Source organism: Eptesicus fuscus, chromosome 14, assembly GCF_027574615.1.
Source record: "Eptesicus fuscus isolate TK198812 chromosome 14, DD_ASM_mEF_20220401, whole genome shotgun sequence".
In the NCBI taxonomy this organism is placed as follows: Eukaryota; Metazoa; Chordata; class Mammalia; order Chiroptera; family Vespertilionidae; genus Eptesicus; species Eptesicus fuscus.
The window spans coordinates 44612753-44633389 of NC_072486.1; the positions used below are offsets into that span (position 1 = coordinate 44612753).

Below are 20637 nucleotides of genomic sequence, written 5' to 3' on the forward strand. Positions count from 1 at the left end.
GACTTTTAGCTTCACTTGTTGATAGATATATATTAGTTGTTCATAATTTTTATCTTTACTTTTTTCTTCTTCCTCTTCTTAAAGAATACCTTTCAGCATTTCATATAATACTGGTTTGGCAGGGATTAACTCCTTTAGCTTTTTCTTATCTGTGAAGCTCTTTATCTGACCTTCAATTCTGAATGTTAACTTTTCTGGGTAGAGTAATCTTGGTTGTAGGTTCTTGCTATTCATCACTTCGAATATTGCCACTCCCGTCTGGCCTGCATAGTTTCTGTTGAGAAATCAGCTGACAATCATATGGATGCTCCCTTGTAGGTAACTAACTGTTTTTCTCTTGCTGCTTTTAATATTCTCTCTTTGTGTTTTGCTCTTGGCATTTTAGTTATGATGTGTCTTGGTGTGGTCCTCTTTGGATTCCTTTTGTTTGGGGTTCTCTGCGCTTCCTGGACTTGTAAGTCTATTTCTTTCATGAGGTGGGGGGAAGTTTTCTGTCATTATTTCTTTAAATAGGTTTTCAGTATCTTGCTCTCTCTCTTCTTCTGGCACCCCCATAATTCAGATGTTGGTACGCTTGAAGTTGTCCCAGAGGCTCCTTACACTATCTTCATATTTTTGGATTCTTTTTGCTTTTCTGGTTGGGTGTTTTTTACTTCTTTGTATTTCAAATCTTTGCCTTGATTCTTGCGATCCTCTAGTCTGCTGTTGGATCTCTGTATGTTATTTTTTATTTCAGTCAGTGTATGCTTAATTTCTAGTTGGTCCTTTTTCATATCCTCGAGGGTCTCACTAAATTTATCGGCCTTTTCTAGAAAATTCTTGTAAAACCTTATAAACGTGGTTTTGAACTCTATATCCAGTTGTTTGTTTTCCTCCATTTCTTTCATTTGTGACCTGTTTCTTTGTCTCCGCATTTTCACTGCTTCCCTGAGTTGATAGAGTGGCTTTGTGTGCTAGGTGTCCTATAGGGCCCAGTGGCTCAGTCTCCCCAGTTACCTGAGGTGGACACTCTTGGTGCACCCCTCTGTGGGCTATGTGCACAGTCTTGTTGTAGTTAAGCCTTGATTGTTGTTGGTATCACTGGGAGGATTTGACTTCCAGGCCAATTGGTTGTGAGGATCAGCTGTGTCTACGCTGGGAGAACTTCTGTGCTGGAGACACCCTTATGAGACAAGACTTGCAAAAGCCTCTGTTCTCAGCTTGGATGGGGTGGAGTCTCAGGGCGGAGCAGACAGCAATGGCTTCCCGTCTGCCCTGTCCTAAGAGGCCCCTGTGTCTCAGTGTCCCGTGGTAATCGCTGCAAGCACCTCTGAGAGAAAGCCTCCCTCGAGTTCTGCCCGCTGCTAGACAGTCCAGTTTCTCCCTGAATGAGTCTGGGTCGCCAGAGTCTCGCCCGGAACTGGAGTTCAGAGCCGTTGGGAGCTTTTGTCTCCCTCCCGGTTTAGAAAGCCAGCCTCATTCTCAGTTGCCAGCCCTCTCCGCGTGCGCACCTCGGTACCTCTGCCTTCCGCAGTTCCTCTGAGTCTCAGTGTGCTTTTCTCTTTCCTGACAGTCCAGTTTCTCCCCGTGTGAGTCTGGGTCCCCAGAGTCTTGTCCAGAACTGGAGTTCAGAGCCATTGGGAGCTTTTGTCTCCCTCTCGGTTGAGAAAGCCAGCCGCATACTCAGTTGTCAGCCCTCTCCGCGCACGCACCTCGGTACCTCTGCCTTCTGCAGCTCCTCTGAGTCTCAGTGTGCTTTTCTCTTTCCTTCTAGTTGTAGAATTTCCACTCAGCCAGCCTTCCTGTGGTTCTGGATGATGTCCGTTTTGTCTTTTAGTTGTAGTTTTGAAATTGTTGCGTGAGGCAGCAGTTTAGGTTGCCACCATCTTGGTTTCTCCACATTTAAGAATTGATAGAAATTGCCAAAATTGTATTTCAATAAAACTATGTACCAATTTATGTACCCAAATGTATGAAATTACTTCAACAGCATTGCCATTTTTGTATTTTTGATAATCTTTAAAATATGTAATGATTTAATTTTGCATTTTGCTGATTATTGAGACATAGCATTTTTTTGAATATTTATTGGCTATTTATTTTTTCCAGTGAATTGCTTGTTTATATCTTATGCTAGCTTCTGAAGATGGTTTTCCTTTTTCTGATTGATTTGTAGGTACTCCTTATTTTAGGGATCTTGACCTTTGCCTCAGTCTGTTGATTTCCTTTGAGATTTATTTGTTTTGTTCTTGGCTACATTGATGTTTTCCATTTAAAAAATTGTAGTTAGATCTGTTCTTTTTCCTTTAAAACTTCTGAGTATATAAAAAGGTTAACTTACATCTTACAGATATTTGTCTTTAGTTTTTAAATGAAGAAGGAAGATATGTCTCCCCAATACCACCCTGTGGACTAATAAATCCAATTAGTAACATCATTTATTGAATACTCCATCTCACTGATTTGTGGTGCCATATATAAAAATTCTTATAGGTATCTGTGTTTCCAGACTCTTTTATTATCATATTTTATTATTTCTTTACCAATATCTTTTGCTTTAACTTTAGGTACGTGGCATATTGGCTCTCAAACTCAAATTTCCATTATACGGGTAGGGATAATGTGAAAGTGAAGAGATGGAATAAATTACTGATTAATGAACAGCCCTGCTATTCATCTTCAGCTTTAGTGATGCTGTACATGAATTTAGGCCCATTGTTGTTAGAGTGTTTTTGTTTGTTTGTTTTTTAAGAAGCCTCGAATCTGAATGTTTCTGTAAATCTTCTGATTTAAAAGTATCGATAGTTAATAGTCTATTACAAAACATTGTATAGAAAGTAATACATATTCTTTGACTTCAAGTCTTTGGCTTCTGATTGGAGATTTTTTTGGATAGGTGACTTACAGGGCAAATTTCACTTTATTATTATTTTTCAGAAATTTCTTGGCAGTTTTTTGCTTTTATTCTTAGACAAATTTTCTATTCAGTCAGCTTGTCAAGTTTTATTTTAAAGATTATTCCTGCCTGGCTGGTGTGGCTCAGTGGATGAGCCCCAACCTATGAACCAGGAGGTCACTATTTGATTCGGGGCAAGATGCATCCCCAGGTTTCTGGCTCGATCCCCAGTAGGAGGCATACAGGAGGCAGCCGATCAATGATTCTCATCATTGATGTTTCTCTTTCTCCCTCTCCCATCCTCTCTGAGATCAATAAAAAATAAATATTTTTTAAAAAGACTATTCCTTTGGTTTTGTTTGGGACTCTATTAAATGTAATAGATTAATTTGGAGACTGACAGTATTATAGTTTCCATACAAAAACATGGTTTCTTTTCAGTCAAATTTATTTTCATCAGTCAAATGTTTTAATTTTCTTCTTTAGGTCTTGTACATTTCTTGTTAATGCATTTTATTTTTATTGCTGTAGTATATGGAAACTTTTAAAAAATCACATTTCCAAATAGGTTATTGCAGGTATTCAGTGAAGCTACAATGTTTTTTTAATTATGTAATGTTGTTCTTCAAAAACAGTATTTCATTTCTCTTAAATCTGTGAATTTTGCTGAACTTAATAGTTCATATAATGACATATTGGAATATAGGCAGTCTTTTAAATTTTAAGTTATAAGTAAAGTTAAGACTTTTAGTTTAGTTTTCCCCCAAAAAATGTTGATTTCAATCCTCAGATAAATGAGAATTTTTTACTAAAGCCTAATTACAAGTTAGCAACTTAGTCTTCTAAATAAATAAGCTTATTTTCAGACAGAGTACAAATTTTCCCTTTTCTAGAAAGAAGCTTTTATTGTATTTCAATCCTGAATAAAATACCCTTTAGATACCACATTACTCTGGGAATCCATTTGTGTATTTATCCTGTTGCTTACCTGACTGTGTTCTAAAAAAACTGTAAGCTCTTTGCTGAGAGGGACTATGTCTTAATTGTTATTATTTTTGCTGTTAAATCTCCAGTGCCTTACGTAATACCTAGCACATTGAGGTATACAATCTGTAATAGGAGACAGTAAAATTGAAGAGTAGGCTCTGATACCATTACTTTAAAACAAACAAACAAATAAAATCAAATGAAACTACAAATCAGTTTTCTTTTGAGCATGTTTTTTTCTGTTAACCTTCTGGTGAGTAACAGGATTATGAAGAAAAGGATCAATTTTGAATACAATAATATTGATTTTCAAAATTAATAGAAGTTTTGTTGTAAGAAATTAAATCTTATGTTTTGATAACTTCTTAGTAACTTCTGACTTCAGTAGTGTAGTTTCACTAAACTTTTTCATTATAGAACTCATACCTGCTATGAAAGTATATTAAGTCCAAATTTTATTATCAATTTAAGATTCTCTTTCAACATGCCATATTATTAGGTAAAGGATTTTGTAATATCTGAGAGGTTTAAAATAATGAGTTACCAAGTTAGATATAGTACTTTAAAAATCAGAGCTCTTTATGCATTCATAAAAAGTACAAAACTAATAACTAAGCTAAAATTTTTACCAGCAATTCTAGTTAGCTAGAGCCTTAAAAAGTTTTAAAAGAAGCATTGTTTGAGTTTAAGAAAGTTAACCTGAAAAGGAAGCTAAATTAGTTGTTTGTGGTTATTTAAATGGGCAAGATGAATAATAGCTTGTAGTTTTATTTATTTCTTACAACAAAACAACTTTTGTTTCTTCACTGGAATAAAACCAAATACCATTACAAAATTAATTAATTTTCTTGTAAAACAGTTTACTTTTTGTTCTAATATAGCCTTATAGTAATTATATATTATTTTTAAAAAATACACAGATTTTTACAGAAAAATTAGAGTCCCCCATCTACCCTGCACTCAGTTTCCTCATTGTAAACAACATTAGTGTGGTACATTGGTTAAAATTAATGAGCCAATATTGGTAATCGATACTTTGTTCAAATTTCCTTAGTTTTGAAATTCTACATAGTTTTTACCACCTAATTTTAAATTTGCATTTGAATATGGTATAATATTTTATCTGGAAAATAAGAAATTTAGTTCAGTATTTTGCCATTGTATGCTACTCAAATGTAAGACATGGCTGCATTTTTATTTCTCAATGAGATAAAGTTTTGTTGGTTTGTGTTTTTTATTTATTTTTGTCTGACTCCTTTCTTTTTTAGCTTACGAGGAAATATTTCTGTAAAAGCAGTTAAAAAAGAAGTAGAAAAGAAATTACGATGTCTACTTGCTGATTTACCACTGCCCCCTGAGCTACCAGGAGGAGATGATCTCTCAAAGAGTCCAGAGGAAAAGAAAACAGCAACACAGTTACATAGTAAAAGGAGGCCTAAGTATGTGCTTGCTTTCTACCTGCTCTTAAATTGACCAGAGGTGATTCTGGATCATTATAAAACACAAAATTAAGATTTAAAATAATAAAAAGTGTGTTTATTTGTTCGACTTAAATATCTGAATAAACTCTTATTAGAGTTTTGAAAATTTCATAGTTGCCTGCATACCTATTCAAAACGACTAATAAAATTAAATTAAATTTTCTCTCACAGTTTGTAATGTATTGATTTTGGGGGTTATTGTATGTGTTAAAGATAACTTTTATAATAAAGATATTTAAATAACAGAAACACTGAAATTGGACAAGGTGGCAGTCAGCATTAAGTAATCCCAAACAAAATTAGTAATGGACAAGCTGCTGGTCTTTCCTTAGCTGCATCAGTTAAACGAGGAGAATGTTGATCTCTCTTTTTTTTAACTTAACCAATCGAATGTGTAAGAGTTTGAGTTACATCTGATGTAAGCATTGCTGTTCAGGTAGCACCTATTGTAAGAATATGAGATGATTTTTCTAGTATGGAGCAGAAAGCTAGAAAACTTTTAAAATAGTCTTTCTTTGAGTATTAATAGCTTTATCCTATTATATGACTTTCTATTACTACAGAATATTAAAATACTACAAAACTACATTTTTTTAAGAACGTCAAATATATGTCTCTCTCTCTCTCTCTCTCTCTCTCTCTCTCTCTCTCTCTCTCACACACACACACACACACACACACACACTCTTAAAGTGTGGATTCCTGAGCATTGATTTTATTAATACTTGTGTACTATCAGACAAGTCTTTCTGGTGTTTCCATTTTCAAGATAATTTTATCTATCATGAGTCTAAATTCGTCAGTGAGACTTATAGTTAGATTTTTGGTAATGCTCATTATCAAAACTCTGTGTTTTGAAAGCAGATATATAGTCAATGAATGAAAAAGAAAACTTTGTGGAGGTTGGTTAGAGAACTTAACTTTGACTCTTCATACTAATGTTGGTTTTGTCCACTCACTGCAAAATGAGGTTTTATTTCTGAAAGTCCTTCATACAAGCTTTACTTCTTTTCTTCCTCAGTTTAAGTGCTATTGTACATAAGAAGAGTCAGTGTGGAGATTGATCCCTTGACTTTCATGATACTTTATAGTACCAAATCCCAGAGTTACTTGCATTCAAATGTGGAAGGGTATGGGGAAATAAAGGATGTAGGATTAGGTGGTGGGAGGAGATTGAGTTTTTAACAGTTTATTCAGTTTGCTTGATTGTATATAAAAACTTCAGAACTATATTTGATAGAATATGTGGGCCTCGCTATGGTGAAATCAAAGAAAAAGATATTGACTGGGGAAAACGATGCGTGGATAAATTTGATATCATCGGAATTATTGGAGAAGGAACCTATGGACAAGTTTACAAGGCCAGGGATAAAGACACTGGTAAGAATGCCAAATGCTGTGGATCTTTAGGACTGTGGAATGTATTTGTGTTTCATTTCTAATGAATAACTAACTTCAGCAATTTTTAGGAAAACAGTTAAATTTTTATTATGATTTTGTTTCACCTTGTTTTATATATGCACTTATGTAAGAATTGAGTATATGTAAGTGGGTGTGCAATCATTTATACTTTCTAAAAGTGTTTAGTATTTGTAATATGTAGTATGCTGGGATTTAGGTTTCTTTTTTTATGGTGAATAAATTCTTACGTTGTCAGTAATCAGAGGAAAAAAAGTATATTGATGTTATTAGACTTAGTAATAAACCTGTTGTAGTAAGCCTTATACAACACTTATGTTGGCCAAAATTATTTTTTTTTTTCTTCTGTAGAAATTATCCTTTATTTGGAGGCCAGATTTAGCAGCTGAATCTTTCAGAACATAATCAGGAACCTGAGAGAAAGTTTTAAAAGGCCTTACAGAAGAGGAAAATGTAACTGTCAGAGGCTGTATATTTTACAAAGTAATGCTCTGAGCCAGAGTATAATCTTATAATTCCTTGTTGAAATAATCAATAGATTAAAATAGCATAGCTATTTCAGGCCATTTAATACGGGGCGGACTACCTTATACTTAGAACCTCCTGAAGGCATTTACAGTATGGAGTGATAATATTGGTAATGATGATTCTGCTTTATCAAAAAGAGATTAAATTATAACCTTTAAAGCTGTTTAGTAAAACAAGGAGTTATCCCACATTTTAGAATTTCCTATTAAAGAGTCAAATACATTTTAATTACTAAAGGTAAAAATATTTTTCTTTTAAAAAATTTGTAAATAGAGAATTCTTTTATCTTCAAAGTAGAATGAACAAACCTTTATTATAGTGATGAATATTTTCTTATAATAGAATTTGTATATATGCATGTGTGTATTTTACTTATTATTTAGGTTTTATCTGACACAAATATGTGTAAATTATTAGGCTATTAGAGGAGTGGGAAGAGCAAATTTTGAGACAGCTAAACCAGATTTTGAATCCCACTTTCACTACTGGATAATTGGACAACTTTAGGCAAGTTAATATGTCTTAGCATTTCTCACCTGTGCAATCTACAGAATTTTCTCTTCTGTTCAGAGGGATTTTATGCATATATAAGCTTATTGTATATATTTATCTTCCCCTTCTTTACTTTTCAAAAATGGCAGTGTAATGTATCTAATCTTTCTCATCATGCTTTTTTCATTTATCTTGGAGAGCATAAAATAACAGTACATATGCACCTACCCTATATTTTTATACAGTTGTATGGTGTTCCACAGCTTGGGTAAATATCTCATAAGTTATTTAGCCAAAGATCTAATTCCTTAAACTATCAACATTATAATGTGGTATGTTGGAAACCAAAATATATTTTTGGGGTTGTAATTTGAAGAGGTAGGGAACAAATATTATGAATTAAAATAAATTTAAAATTAAGAAAAATGTCATGTGGTTTTTGTCAGCTAGTAACTTGATTTTATTTAATTTTCTAATAGGAGAAATGGTTGCCTTAAAAAAAGTACGTCTAGATAATGAAAAGGAAGGCTTTCCGATTACAGCAATTCGAGAAATTAAAATTCTTCGGCAGCTTACTCATCAGAGTATTATCAATATGAAGGAGATAGTTACTGATAAAGAAGATGCTTTGGATTTTAAGAAGGATAAAGGTATGTGTGCATATTTATAGGACCATTCTGTGTATTCATGATTAAGCTATCTTGCAGATTTTGTTATAGGTGTTGACCTCTTAAGTAAATGTAGTTGAATTGAAGAGTTTATTTACTTTAGTGGTTTTTGAGTCACCCAAGTAGACATCAAAGCACATTTACCAGTGTCACACACAAAGTATTCACTAGTAGTATTTGGTTTTTGAGCATCAATGTGATTGAGAAACAATTTATAGTAGTAGTAGAATATTTATACTACATTTTTAATGTTATAATGTCTTAACATACAAGGAAATTTATGGTAGGTTTATATATTAATTCTAAAAGTGTGGAGTCAAAAATCTTACCTGAAATTGCATTGAATAAACTGTACCTGGTACATGGTTGGCTTTTAGCAGAAAAGCTGAAAAGAAATTAATGTATTTATTAAAGTAATTATCATTAGGGAACATGATGGGTGAAAGAAAAGCTCTACTGCCAGTAGCTTTTAGATCTTCAGAGTAAGATTTTGGAGCCAATGCTACCTCCTTTATAATCTGTGGTTTTTGAAGAGCAGAATTTTTTTTCAAACTAATTCTAGCAGCCTTAGCTGGTTTGGGTCAGTGGATAGAGCATCGGCCTGGAGACTTAAGGGTCCCAGGTTCGATTCCATTCAAGAGCACATGCATGGGTTGCGGGCTCGATCCCCAGTAGGGGTTGTGCAGGAGGCAGCTAATCAATGATTCTCTCTCACCATTGATGTTTTCATCTCTCTCTCCCCCTCTCCCTTCTTCTCTGAAATCAATAAAAATATATTAAACAAAAACCCTAACTCTTAACATAAAAGAGTTTTAAGTGGGCACGTTCTGATTGAACATGTTCTTAGCTTCCTTCTGTCCTCAACCACACATATTCTCTCTCCCTAAAATTTAATTAAAATTTTATATCTGAGGGTTGTGGAAATGTTTTTTATTACCCTAGTACTATAATCAAATTAATACTTGCTTTTCCTCCATTATACCCTGAACCTCCTGTTTCTTTGATCTGTGGGGCCATAACTGCCTGCCCATTTCTTCAATCCCATCTTTGCCATTTTTCTGATTGCTCACCGAACTTTAGTTACATTGGCCTTTTGAATTGTTACATATGCCATTGCACTTCTCTACCTTAAACATGCTGCTTCCCTGGACTTAAACATCTGCACTACCAGCACACACATACCACACACCACACACATACACACAGATACGCATGCACCTGATTTAAAAGACTAACTTCTCATCCAATAGGTCTCAATTTGAATGTTGCTTTATTCATTAGTAAGGCCTTACTTGACCAGTCTTTCCATTTTCTGCTGAATATAGACACACACAATTTAAGAGCCCTAGCTACAGACTTGGAGAGGGGGTTGTAAGTGGAGATTAACTGTTAATGAGACGAGGCTCTTTTTGTGGTGATGACAGTGCTCTGAAATTCAATTTGAAGATGGTTGCATAATGGCAAATACATTAAAACCAGCTGAATTGTACACTTTAAATGGGTGAATGTACAGTATGTGAATTAGATTGCAATAAAATTATTTAAGACACACACAAAAAAACCCCAACTAGCTTTTAATAATTCCATGTTCTACCCTGGCCAGTGTGGCTCAGTGGTTGAGCCTCGACCTATGAACCAGGAGGTCACAGTTCGATTCCCAGTCAGGGCACATGCTTAGGCTGTGGGCTTGATCCCTAATAGTGTATGTGCAAGAGGCAGCCTATCCATGATTCTTATCACTGATGCTTGTCTCTTTCCCTCTCCCTTCCTCTCTTTGAAATCAATTAAAACATAGAAAAAAAAATTCCATGTTATGATGAAAATATTGTGTGAATTGAGAGGGATAACTGTTGGGGGAAGTGGTAGATCTGTAGAAAATGAAGCTGTAGAAGTAGGTTAGGACCAAAAATGGTGCTTGACCTTAAATCTATGCCAAAAACTAAAATATTAACTTTTACCTTCTTAAAAAAAAAATAGTGCAGTGCTTATCGTGTATTTGAACTAGCATTTATAGTAATTTTATTTTACCTTTAGCAATTTGATAGATAAAAAATTGTATTTTATCTTTTTAATAATTATTTATTACTATGGAGATTGATGGTTTCTTGTGCTGGATTTTATCTTTTTAATAATTATTTCTTATTACTATGGAGATTGATGATTTCTTGTGCCCATATAATTTCTTTACCCATATAATACTTGTTTATGTCTTTTGTCCATTTTTATTAGTATATTAATGTTTTTCTTGATGTTAAATATGGTTTTTTGTTGTTGTTGTTAATCCTCACCTGAGGATATTTTCCCATTGATTTTTAGAGAGAATGGAAGGGGTGGGGAAAGACAGAGAGAGAGAAACATGGATTGATTGGTTGCCTCCCTCCGGCACATGCCCTGACCAGGGCCAGAGATAGAGCCTGCTGCAACTGAGTTACCTGCCGTTGACTGGAATTGAACCCGGGATCCTTCAGTCCTTGGGCCGACGCTCTATCCACTGAGTCAAACCGGCTAGCACAGATGTTAAATGTTTTTTACATAGTAGGAATGTTGATATTTTGAGTGACTTACAGAAAAAACTATCTAGCCATCTGGTTTCCTTCTTTTCCATGTGTTTCTTATGTTAGTACTCAGTAAATGTTGAGTTGAATTGAGGAGAAAAGTGTTTATAAAACAGATTGTAGTCTGTTCCAGATTAACCAAATGAACCTATCATGATTGTGAATTTTGCATAATCAGGAAAAGATATAGGAAGGTGCTTTAGTTATATTCAGTGAACTATAGCAAATAATTTTTTTCAGGGGAGAAAATGACTTCCTTTTCTGGGTCACAAGGAAACATAGAGTTAGTATCATGTGTTGAAATTCAGAATTTATAGAACATAGAGAAATCAGAATATATAGGTTTCTACCAGGAGATAACCTATGGCAAAGAGTTTAAAGGAAAAGGAATCTGTGGCAAAGTAGGGAGGGTGTAGTGGAAATAGAAAGGGGTGGAGGTGGGGCTTCCCCTGCCACTATTTCCTAAATAGGTGAATAAGAAATAATGTTCTTTTGAGGCAGATGTAATAAGGTAATAGTAATGGGAATTACATGTAGTGGTTAAGACTATAGTTTGAATCCTTGCTTTTTCATCATTACATACTGTTTTCCTCATCTGGAAATGGTGTAATAGTACCTAGCTCATAGATTTGTTATATTAAATGAAATAATGCATAAGAAACACTTATCCTAGAATATTGCACATAGGAAGTACACAGTAAAATTTGCTGTTATAGCTTGTTGATACATCATGAGGGCAGAAATAGATTGAGAATATAATAATAATTGTTTATAAATAAGCAGAGAGGATGGAGGTTTGGGAGAAATTAATATTTTAGTTTTAGTCCTCTAATGAAATTTATGTGGAGATCAGATATCCAGAATGGTGCTGACCCAGAAGTTAAAAAGGAATTTTTTTCTGAAAGTTTAGAAGTAGTCTCTAATTATTAATTGTAAAAGTTTCAAGAAGAGTAAAAAGCTCTAGTCACATCTAACTAGCTGTGATTGATTGGTTAAACTAGCTGTATAAGGAAGTGTTCGCCATCACCTACCTTTACCCAGTGTCGGGTGTGCCCTGTGAGGCACAGTCCCACACGGCTACCACAAGGTGTCCTTGCAATTGTACCTAGACCAGGTGGATGGTGACAACAAGGAGGATGCCAGCTGCCACTTCCAGATTCTTGGGAAAGTATTGCATTCTGAGTAGCAGAGAGCCGTGTATGATGAGCAGGGAGAGTGGATGAGGTTTCTGATGTGTGCTCAACCAAGATTAGGACTGGGAGATATATTGGAGGTTACTCTTTAAAAACATTACCTCTATAAGACATTCAAGCTTTCAAGAAGACAAAGAGATTCTAAAGAAGAGCTGGATGATATTAAATAGGCCTATCTGGACTTCAATGGGGACATGTATCAGGTCATGGAGTCCATGCTATGTGTGCAGTATACAGAGGAACCAGGATAAGGAACATTATTCAGCAAGCTGTTGATGCTGGCGTGGTCCCATCCTATAATGCCTTTGTCAGAGAATTGAAGCAAAAGATGAATGCTAGGAAAAGGAGGGCTCAGGAATTGGCTAAAGAAGCAGAATTGAACAGGAAGGTGTTGGGACTTGAAAACAACTTGAGAGCGGTCATTAGAGAGAGAGAGAGAGAGAGAGAGAGAGAGAGGGAGAGAGGGAGAGAGAGAGAGAGAGAGAGAGAGGAGAGAAGGAAGGTTGGTCAAAAGAAAATGGACAATTTTCTGTCTCAGATGGAAGCAGAGTACTCAAGAATGAAAAGAAATAATGGAGTTTTCTCTTCAAAGGTCCTTAAGTAGGCAAGATATAGTCCACATTTAAAGACAAAAGTCAATTCAACCTTCGAGAACAGTTGTCTTTCCTGTCTAAATTATTCAAATTGAGTATGGTAAACACATCTTAGTATATCCTAGAAATCCCCTGACATTCTATGAAGTCCTCCTATGAAGGAATTTGATGGTGATCGGTGAGGGAAGGGGAGGGGGGATGGTATACTTCTGACAGCATTTTTGTGGATCTTCTATACAAGGAAATTTATCTAGAGTGTGGGGCTGCCTATACATCCTTTACCAGTTGTCATTTTGCCACACAAGAGTGAGCTGCAGAATATTCTGAGTGATGTGCGTGTTTACTATAACAGACACTTCAGGCATATTTATAAGACTTACACATGATTAAATAAAGTAAAACATGACTGTTAAGTTTTAAATGATCGTTGGGAAATTACTGCTGAATGTCCTTAGGCAGGTCACTGAGTTTGTCTGAACTTGTGTTCTCATCTAGGAAAGGCTGGTGGAGTTTGGGTAAATGACTTAAGCCCGTGGCCGGCAAATTGCGGCTCACGAGCCACATGCGGCTCTTTGGCCCCTTGAGTGTGGCTCTTCCACAAAATACCACGGCCTGGGCGAGTCTATTTTGAAGAAGTGGCGTTAGAAGAAGTTTAAGTTTAAAAAATTTGGCTCTCAAAAGAAATTTCAATCATTGTACTGTTGATATTTGGCTCTGTTGACTGATGAGTTTGCCGACCACTGACTTAAGCCATCAGTGGCTTGTTATCTTGTACTCATGGTATTGATTTGTGAGGATAGTACAGACATTTTCACTTACATTTAATCTAATTGTATGTATTCATTAGAATATATGGAAGATTTTTGGGACTTAGTGGGTCTCTTTCCCCCTCCCCATGTGGGAGTCTGTGCTTGCTTCCCAATAAATTTCCACCTTTTCCTATACCACCTTTTGTCTGTGGCTTCATTCTTGAACACCTTTGCATACTGCCCAGAGGAAAACAACGCGTTTCATTTTAACTCCGCGTTTCACTACTGTTAAAAATTAACTGATTACATTTGTCTTGTCCCAAAATGTCATTGAGGTTGCACATACCTCTCATTGCATATCCAACTCTTATAGCATGTTACATTAAAAGGTGACAATTTAATGGAGCACTCATGATTAATCTAAAGAGAAGTTGAGTAAAATAACAAATAGCCTTTTCAGATGGTGACGATATTGTGATGGGTAAAGCAAGTTATAGGTAAACTTTTTAGAAAGCCAGGTAACTTTGAAAGATAAGGTTGTTTTAAATATATTGAATTTATAAATTAAATTAATCCAAAATTCACAAAGGTCAGTTCATGTACTAGTCTTTAGAAATAATAATTTTTACTATTTTAACTCTATACAATTGTCTTTGAGATAGACCAAAAAATTTATGAAAACAGTAATAAAAAAGTAGGAGCAAATATACTTTTTGAAAATTAGAGAAACTTTGAACAAATCTAAAAAATGAGTATTTTATGTCATTTTAAAAAAGGAGCCAGGCTCTGTCCTAAGCTCCTTACGTATTCTCATTAAAAAATCTGTGAGGAGCAGAGAAGGAAATGAGGTACAGGAAAAGTCAGAACCATTCTTTGATACACAATACCTGATATATGAAAAATAGTGACTAGAAATATTCTTTTTTAAGCATAGTCATTTCAGTTTATTTTAATAGTATGTGGAAAATCTAATTTCCATGTACCACAGTATATTTGTGGGAAAAGGCATTGGAAATTCAAATTTGAGGCCAATACATACCTATTCCCTCGCACTCCCAGTTTTGGTAGCATGAATAGAGTTCTACTCTTTTTACTCCTATCACCTTTCATGTAGTGGGAGCACATTTATTTACTCAGTTTACTATCACTGGAGGCCTGAATAAGTTAGGAATGGAGACCCTGAGGTGTGAAGAGCCAGAAGCTCTCAAGTTTTTAGTTTGAAGCTTGGAGAGCTAGGGTTTTCTTTGAACCTCTCTCTGGTGTCAACACCTCTGAATTTGAGATAATTTGTTTCCAGGCTGGTCTGATCATCAAACCTTTCCCTTCTGCCATTTCAGGAATTGATAAATTTCTCTCTTTATTGCTACTGCCACTCTCAGCCACAACTTCTTATAATATGTGTAATGTGCATGCACTCCTTTTTAGGTTTTTCTACCGATAATACCAATGAGACAAAAGAGTGCAAGTTCCTTCCTTCTCTGACAACACTCACACCCCCCAACCCCTACCTCCCAGACATTTTTTTCTGTCTCTATGACCTGTGGTAATACAGATTTACGAATGTGACTTTGAGGTAAATAAAAATGTTGAAAAAGATCCATGAATACTTTTAGAAGAAATTAATATTTGTTGAATACCTATTAAATGCCATGCATTGTTCTAGTTGCTGGGAACAGGCAATAAATTAGATAGACAAGGTCTCTACCCTATGGCCTACATTACCAGTATAGTGAGTATGACTGGCTCTCTTGGATATTCTATCCTAAGAGCTAAGGATTGGGGCTGGGGTGGGGTTAAAGGAACCAGGAAAAGAACACAAGTTCAAAGGAGAGTGGAGGAGTGTCCCCATCCATCCTCAGTGATAATATATGGGTTGGGACTCCTAATGTTAGGTTAATTCACTTCCTCCTGTTAAAGCTAGAAATGTTTTCTAGCAATTATGGATTAAAGGCAAAGATGGCCACAGGAAGAAATGTTTTGCTTTTTTTTTTTCTTTGTAGATTTCAGGCAGAAATGTTTTTGAGTTTCATACAAATGTCTTGAAAATTTACATATTACAAATATTTAGTACTTGATTTTTTAATTTGTTTTCTCAAATAAAGAACAGTGTATTTTTTTGTAGCCTTAGTTTTACAGTTAGAACTATTAAATCATATCTGTTAACTTCTTTCTTGATTATTTCTGATGTTGAATTTAAGAAACAGAATTCTAATATACCTTACACTTTTGAATTTATAAAGATATTTGGAGTTGTAATTAATGATTTTCTAAGACTCTTCACAAAGAAATTCATACCTCTTGATTTGTCCTTCTGTTATAAACCTGCCCTAACCTTCAATCTTGGATTGATCACTTTTTTTAAAATATTAAACTTATTGGGGGGAAATCATATAACCATGTAGATTATATTCTGCTCAGATTTCTGGCCTATAGAGCTGGAACTTCAGGACTGCTGGACAGTCCTTAGTCAGCTGCTTCTTCCCTTCTACAAAGCAAACATTCCTGTCTTCTTAAGAGAAGAAATTGCTTCATTCTACAAAGAAGCTTATACTTACCGATGAGAGTTCACTCTCTCAACTTCTAACTTTCCATGCCTTTCCTTCACTCTTCACACATTTCACTCCTTTATTTTAGAGTAGGCAGTATTTCTCCTTCCTGCTCAGAGCTGATGCTTTCAGGTTCTTAGGAACTGATGTGTGTCATCTCTTCTTTTCAAACTTTTCCCTCTTCATTGGCTTCTTACTTGCAGCACTAAACCTACTCAAATATCTGTCTTAAACAGACAAATCTTGCTCTGATTTGAGTCAGCCAATGGCTCCATTACTCTTTGTTGCCAAACTTTTTGAAAGAGTAATTAGTATTTGCTGTCTGTACTTCTCACTTTTTCATTCATTAATCGGTCTGAATTTTCCTACCATTTTATAAAAATAAGGTCACTAATGATCTCTTGCCAAACCAGTAGTAATTTCTCAGTTTTTTCTTTCTTTTCATGGGCAATATTTATAATATTGATTTGCTTCTTGAATGTTTTGGCTTTTCTGAAAAAGCTCTAGTCAGTAGATCCCTCCATGTTCACATTTTACAAAGGTATCTCAAACTGAGCATGCCCCTGTCCCCATCAGTTGCTTGCTCCAAGCCCTGCTGTAAATCTCAGCTTAAATTTCTCTTTATGATTCCCGAGTCAGGTTTCATCTTTCAGGATACCACTGCATTTTAAAGCCTATCAGTTAAAGCATTATGATACAATTATTTAGTTATCTATCTGCAGTGCTACCTTTTCTATTTGTATTACTGTGTTAGGCTACTCTTACTCATTTTTGTAAATAATAAAAATATATTTCTGTTGACTGTTTTGTTGTATAAAGTCTCACAAAAGTAAAATCCTAAAATAATTGATATAATATAAAGAGTTCTTATAAATATATATTCTAAAAAATAAATTAGGATTTGCAAGGGAAACTTGTAGCTTTTTGGTTCACATTCACTATTTCTATTCCTATTCCTTATGTCTGCTTTCAGCCATTACTGATTTATTATTTTTGAACAAATAGTCTCTAGGTTAATATATATCATTTATAGAAGGGATAATTGAAAGTAGATTGGTCTTTCACATCCTTTTCTTGAAATGTCTTTTTAATTAGGAATAATTTTTTATAAGAATTTTAAAACATTTTTGTAAATTGTGCTAGCTATGATTTCACCTTTTCCTAATTGGTCATGATTTTGGAATTAGTAATAGGTAGACAATTTAGTTTAATTTAAATTGGTGTGCCAGTGAAATTGTTTACTTTATGTATCCCACGCTCCCTTTGCCATATATTTTTAATGTAATTTATTTTACCCAAAATATTGTTTTAACATGTAATAAATATTAAAATTTGGGGGTTATTTTAAATTTTTTTGTACTGAGTCTTCAAAATCCACAGTACGTCTCATCTTAGTGAGTCTAGCCATGTTTCAGGTGCTCCGTAGGTACTTGTGGCTAATGGCTTCTGAACGGACAATATAGTCATAGAATACATTGGCCTTTTGTTGAGGATCCACCTTTTTATCTAATCTAAGTCTATGTAGCTGTGGAGCTGGCTCCACTTCCAGTTCCCTAGGGACATGTCACTCAGATCCTTTCAGTTCTCCTGTCCAGAGTTTGAGACTTTTCCTAAGATTTCACATATAGAATTATGTTGTAACTGTGAGATGTGAGCCTAAGAACAAGAAGGGTCTGTTGCTGCAGCAACCACCTGAGGCAGTATGGGTTCTGAGGATACAGCCAGCACTGAGAAATGGAGAGAGGGACTCTTGTCATAAAATTGTTGAAAGCTCTATTTTACTCCTTACTCCAAACCAAGGAAAATTTTTAGAAGATTGATAAATTTTCTTTTTTGGTCAAGCCAGTGTGCATTGGGTTGTAGAACATCCAAGTTTAACTAAAACTTGGATAAGGTATAGATTAGGGAGGCCCATCTTAAAATAGCCTGTCTTAGAATGTCCCAGTAGCACCATGTTATTCTCGAGTTGATGATTGGAAGTTGACCAAGTAGAAGTCAGGTCAAGTTGATTCCCAATCCTCAAATGTTTGGCTTGACTTCTTGTCAAGGGTTGTTCAGATCTTTTGGTGGGCAGATATTGAAGGATTCAACCTAATTACAGTGAACAATAATGACTGTATCGTGTACTACTCAACGAAGGGGATCAGAAATGCAAGTAGCACAATAATTTATTTCCTCTGGGGTGTTCTCATTGCATTTTATTGCTTTGCTTATGAGGACAGAGTTTAATGTGACTAGCTTTTACTGAATTTAAAATCGTGTGTATTTTAACGGCTTATAACTATACTGTAATTTTTCCTTTTGAAAGTAAAATTCCTCTGTAAAAAGTATAATTAGCTTACCATAATCGTTGAAATAATGCTAATCTATGTGAATAAGAAAAAATTTCCCATTTTCTGTTGCGACTTTCTGCCCAACACAGTGTTATCAGCCTGTTGTATTCTAGACCTTCTATGCTCAAGAATGGAAATTGAGCCCTGGCCTGTTTGGTTCAGTGGATAGAGCGTTGGCCCTCGGACTGAAGGGTCCTGGGTTCAATTGGGGTCAAGGGCACTCATGTATGTTGGTTGCAGGCTCGATTCCCCACATGTTGGAGGCAGCCAGACGATATGTCTCTCTCACATCTCTCTGTCTCTCTGTCTCTTTGTCTCTTTCTCTCTCTCTCTCTCTCTCTCTCTCTCTCTCTCTCTCTCTCTCTCTCTCTCTCTCTCTCTCTCTCCCTCTCTCTCTCTCTCTCTCTCTCTCCTCTCCCTCCCTCCTTCCCCCTCCCTTCCACTCGGGTAAGCCAAGCAGAGGCACAGAGTCCAACACAGGCACAGAGTTCAGTGGAGTCTGAGAGAGTTCCACAGGCCCCGGGACATAGAAATAGAGACAAAGACAGAGGCATAGGAAGTCCCACAGACACAGAGAATCTGACTGACTGACAGACAGACAGACAGACACATACACACATAATATTCTGACCGTCTTAAACATCTTTTCTTCCATCTATTCACTCTCACCTCTTGAAACCCTGGCAACCACTGAATTTTTTACTGTCTCCATAGTTTTGCCTTTTCCAGAATGTCATATAGTTGGAAATGTTCAGTATGTAACCTTTTCAGGTTGACTTCTTTCACTTATTAATATGCATGTAAGTTTGCTCCATGGATTTTCATACATCAGTTCTTTTTAGTGCTGATTAATGTTCCATTGTCTCAGTGTACCACAGTTTATTTTTCTCTTCATTTTGGCTGCTTTCAAATTTTGATGATTGTGAGTAAAGGTGTTAATAAACATTCATGTGCAGGTTTCTGGGCATACCATAAGTTTTCAGCTATTTTTGATAAATACCAAGGAGTGTGATTGCTGGATCATATGGTAAGAATATGTTGTATTTTGTAAGAAACTTTTACACTGTTTTCAGTGGCTGTATCATTTTGTATTCCCACAAGCAATGAATGGTGGTCCAAATCCTTATCAGCACTTGGTATTATCAGTGTTTCAGATTTTTGCCATTCTGATGTATATATGATTTCCCATTATTGTTTTAATTTGCCATTCTCTAATGAAATATTTTGAGAATACTTTCATATGCTTATGTGGGATGTGTCCATTTTCTTTGGGGATGTGTCTCTTCATATATTTTGCCCACTTTTTAATTGGGCTGTTTGTTTACTTATTGTTGATTTTTAAGACTTCTTTGCATATGTTGGATACTTTTTTTTTAAAGATATATGTTTTATAAAGATTTTCTCCCAGTCTGTGGTTTATCATTTCATCCTCCTAACAGTGTCTCTCTCAGAGCTGACGTTTTACATTTTAATGAAGTCCAACTTCTTCTTACACAAAAAGACCATTTCTTCTTTACAGGTTGTGATTTTGGTGGTATATCTACCAAGTCATCACCAAATCTATGTTCACCTAAATTTTCTCCTATGTTCCCTTCTAGGAGTTTTACAGTTTTGTATTTTACCCTTAGGTCTATGTAAGGTCTGTATCTAGAATCTTTGTTTTTGTGTGTGTGGGCAGCGGGGGGGGGTGGGGGGGGTTGTTTGTTTTTGTTTTTAGATCTGTGTTTACTTGTTCCAGCAGCATTTGTTGAAAAGACCACCTTTTTGCTAGTGAAGTAATTTTGCTCTGTTATCTAAGATCTGTTGACTCTTTGTAAAGGTCTGTTTTGTGAACTTTCTGTTTTGTTTCATTGACCAACTTATCTGTTCTTTTGCTAATACTACAATACTAGTATTGATTATTGTAGCTTTATAGTGAGTCTTGGAGTCAAATAGTTACAGCCCTCTAACTTCATTCTCCTTTAATACTACATTCAATATTGTGTTGGCTATTCAGATCTTTATTATTATTTTTTTTATATTAAATACTAGAGGCCCAGCACATGGATTCGTGCACCGGTCTCTCAGCCTGGCCTGCGGGGATCGGGCCGAAACTTACAGTCCGACATCCCCCGAGGGATGTAGTAGTGCCAGAAGCAGCAGGTGGCCGGGGAGGGGCCGGAGCCTGGGCCAGGCACCTACCGCCGCCAAAGCGGGAGAGGCTTGCACCACTGCATCT

General features: G+C 35.6%; 1 protein-coding gene across 2 annotated transcripts in view; it reads left to right on the forward strand.

The window, feature by feature from the left end:
* CDK13 (cyclin dependent kinase 13) overlaps positions 1–20637 on the forward strand; it is a 117171-nt gene that overhangs the window by 34758 nt on the left and 61776 nt on the right. For both annotated transcript variants that reach the window (XM_008150312.3, XM_008150316.3), the window contains exons 3-5: positions 5131–5301; positions 6584–6723; positions 8262–8432. In XM_008150312.3, coding sequence (XP_008148534.1) covers positions 5131–5301; positions 6584–6723; positions 8262–8432 — 482 coding nt within the window. The remainder of the gene's footprint in view (positions 1–5130; positions 5302–6583; positions 6724–8261; positions 8433–20637) is intronic.